This window comes from Urtica dioica, chromosome 4 (genome assembly GCF_054948205.1).
Source record: "Urtica dioica subsp. dioica isolate 48M chromosome 4, U.dioica_male_clone48M_v1_H2, whole genome shotgun sequence".
Taxonomy (NCBI): Eukaryota; Viridiplantae; Streptophyta; class Magnoliopsida; order Rosales; family Urticaceae; genus Urtica; species Urtica dioica.
The window spans coordinates 20,297,628-20,300,437 of NC_142759.1; the positions used below are offsets into that span (position 1 = coordinate 20,297,628).

The 2,810-nt window shown below is 38.1% G+C and overlaps 1 protein-coding gene across 1 annotated transcript; it reads left to right on the forward strand.

Annotated features, from left to right (window-relative positions):
- Positions 1–483: 483 nt before the first annotated feature.
- Positions 484–2,532, forward strand: LOC149401105 (uncharacterized). Its single transcript, XM_089612835.1, has 4 exons — positions 484–894; positions 1,165–1,389; positions 2,029–2,054; positions 2,140–2,532. The coding sequence occupies exons 1-4, from the start codon at positions 550–552 to the stop codon at positions 2,351–2,353; spliced, it is 810 nt and encodes a 269-aa protein (XP_089468961.1). The 5' UTR covers positions 484–549; the 3' UTR covers positions 2,354–2,532.
- The last annotated feature ends 278 nt before the right edge of the window (positions 2,533–2,810 follow it).

The window sequence follows — 2,810 nt, forward strand, 5'->3', positions numbered from 1 at the left end:
TATAAAACTGAAATTTGAGTTTAAAAAATTTGAAGGTAGAGAAGTTGGTGAATTTTGTGAGAGTTGAGAATATGATAAATTTAGAGTTTGAAAAGTTGCAGATGGAGAACTTTTGTGAATTGGGAGAATAATGTCAATCTAAAGTTGATCCAGATTTTAAAGTGATGGTCAAAATTAATCATCGTCAAATTTAATTGAAAGTCGTGGTTAGATTTAACCGCAGTTAAATTTAACTGTAAAAATCATTGATTAACCGTGCACAAATAATTTTAACCGGTTATTTGGCCCTTCTTCATATTGGACATTGAATTTTTATAAACTTCGTATACATGTTTTTTTTTTTAAGTTATAAAATGTAGACGATTTTTTTTGTCGTTTACTGTTGTCGTTTGTCCGCGAAACGACAATAAAAAAAAACCGGCACGAACGAAAGTACGAACTATACAATAAATATCTTTAATCCTTTCATTTCCCACCAAAAAAAAACCCACCATTTCCACTCACACTCGAAGATAGATATATTGTGAGTGAAAGAAAGAATTTGCTCAAATGTTGAAGTCCCAATTCCAACAAATCACCGCCAAATTGCCTCATTCTCATCATCATCTTCTTCACCATAATCACCACCACAGTCACCGCTTGTTCCTCTCTCCTTCCCTCAACTTCTCCCACGCACCACTCGCTCTCCGGCGAACCAGGCCATGTCCGACGGTGGTGGTTTCAGCGGCGGAGGACGACGGTCCTATCCAGCTGTTTCAACCGACCGACCCGATTTTCGCCACCGACGATGACCCTTCTCCGATTCAGGTCGCCACCAGCGTCCTTCTCACCGGAGCGATCTCAATCTTCCTCTTCCGGTCGATTCGCCGCCGCGCTCGCCGCGTCAAAGAACTCGTACTCTCTCTTCTCAGCCAAATTTTGTTCTTTGATTAGGTTTAGAGCAAAAGTTTGGCCTGGTAGGAATGGAATTGATAAATTTTAGGGCAAAAAGAACTCTGATATTGGCCTGGTTGGAAATGAACTGACTAGTTATAGGACAAAAAGAAATGTGAGATTGGCCTGGTTGGGACGTAATTGATTAAATTTAGGGGAAAATAAATGTGAGACTGTCCTAATTGGAATTGGAATCGGAATCGGAATTGAATTGGTGATGGTAATGTGTAGCAATTTAGGTCTACGGGAGTGAAGAAGACGATACAGGAAGAGGCAATGGATACGTTGAAAGCGATGGCTCCGTCGTCGCCTTCGGGGGAATCGAAGGGACCTCCGTCGCCGGTTCAGGCGTTTCTCGGGGCAGTATCCGCCGGAGTAATAGCTCTCATTCTTTACAAGTTCGCCACCACTGTCGAGGCTTCTCTTAATCGCCAGACAATCTCCGACAGTTTTTCCGTAAGAAACTCATTTCCTCATCCTCTGCTTCATCCATTGTTAGATTCGGAACCGTGTTTTACAATGGAAAATTAAAATTTGAAGGAAAATGCGACATATAATCAATATTTTATATTGTCTTCGAGTATAAATGAAATTTTAGGGAAGGAGAAGTGAGACATGCGTATGGCCGCCAAATGTGCAAATTTGCTCGAATTTTCCCAAAAAGATCTTTTTGCCTCGAATTTTCTTCCATCTAAACATAAGAGAAATACGGTGGATTCTCATTTTTCCCAATGATTTTCCGGCTTCGATACACATACCTAAAGCATTGAGATTTCAGAAGAACGGGTTTGTTTGATAGGGTTAAGATGCCAAGTTTCGTTGGACTCTTTTTGAACTACATATCGCTCTAAGGTTTAAAGTATAATAGTTTGTTTCTGTGACTCTGTTTGGGTTTTATGAGAAGAATAAAAACATGTTGTAGCATAATTGAACATAGGTCTATTCACATTTTCGCACTTTTTATTTACTAAGATTCGTCTTTTCATATGATCCTCGTAGAAACATCCATTGAATGATTTGATTACATACACTTGAACTCAAAACCCGCTTCTACTTGGAAATGTGGTCTAATACTGTACATTTTTTTCCTTTCAGGTCCGTCAAATTACGATAACCGTAAGGTATTTACTTTTACAGCTCGCCTTACTATTTTTCTTACCTGAAGAATCTCGAATCACCTAGAATTTTTTGTTTTTGAATTTGCAGGACTATTATCAATGGATTGTGTTACCTTGCAACATTTGTGTTCGGCATAAACTCCTTTGGCTTGTTCCTTTACGCGGGTCAGCTTGCGATAAAATCTATCATGGAAGACCCAAAAGGCGATAAAACTCCGACCAAAGCCGAAGAAATTTCGACGGCCGAGAGCCCTTCAAACAAAATCGAAGACGAGAATCAAAGTTCGGACAATCTACAGTGATGTTGAAGCAGTCTGACAGGATTTTTTTTTTTGTTTTTTTCTTTGTATTTTATTGTTGACCTGTAGAGAATTGACTATGGAATTGGAAAGTAAATGTCCATATGTTTATTATAATACTTGTTGATCTCTGCCATCTCAATGCAAACGTGTCAAGTAAATCAAAACTACTTAACATGGCTAAAATTAGTCACAGATCGTATAAATGAAAAATGTAAATAAGAATTCATGTTGTTTTTGCTTTAAATAAGCTGTGATTAGATTTTAAGCATATTAATATTGATGAAAAATAAAACAGAAGGGACACAGCTGGTCAGTTATTCTTCTACCAATAAATGTTTTGACACTTGACATTCTTGTGGGAATTATTTTTTGACCAAAAGTATTTGTTCGAGTGTGTCCACATGAAAGCACATGTGATAATTGAAGATGACTTGTCTCCCGTTTCTATGACCATCGT

Coding starts and splice junctions, on each gene's coding strand:
- LOC149401105 (XM_089612835.1), top strand. CDS start 550: ATGTTGAAGTCCCAATTCCAACAAATCACCGCCAAATTGCCTCATTCT. Junction 1,390..2,028: donor CAATCTCCGACAGTTTTTCC/GTAAGAAACTCA, acceptor TTTTCCTTTCAG/GTCCGTCAAATTACGATAAC. Junction 2,055..2,139: donor CAAATTACGATAACCGTAAG/GTATTTACTTTT, acceptor TTGAATTTGCAG/GACTATTATCAATGGATTGT.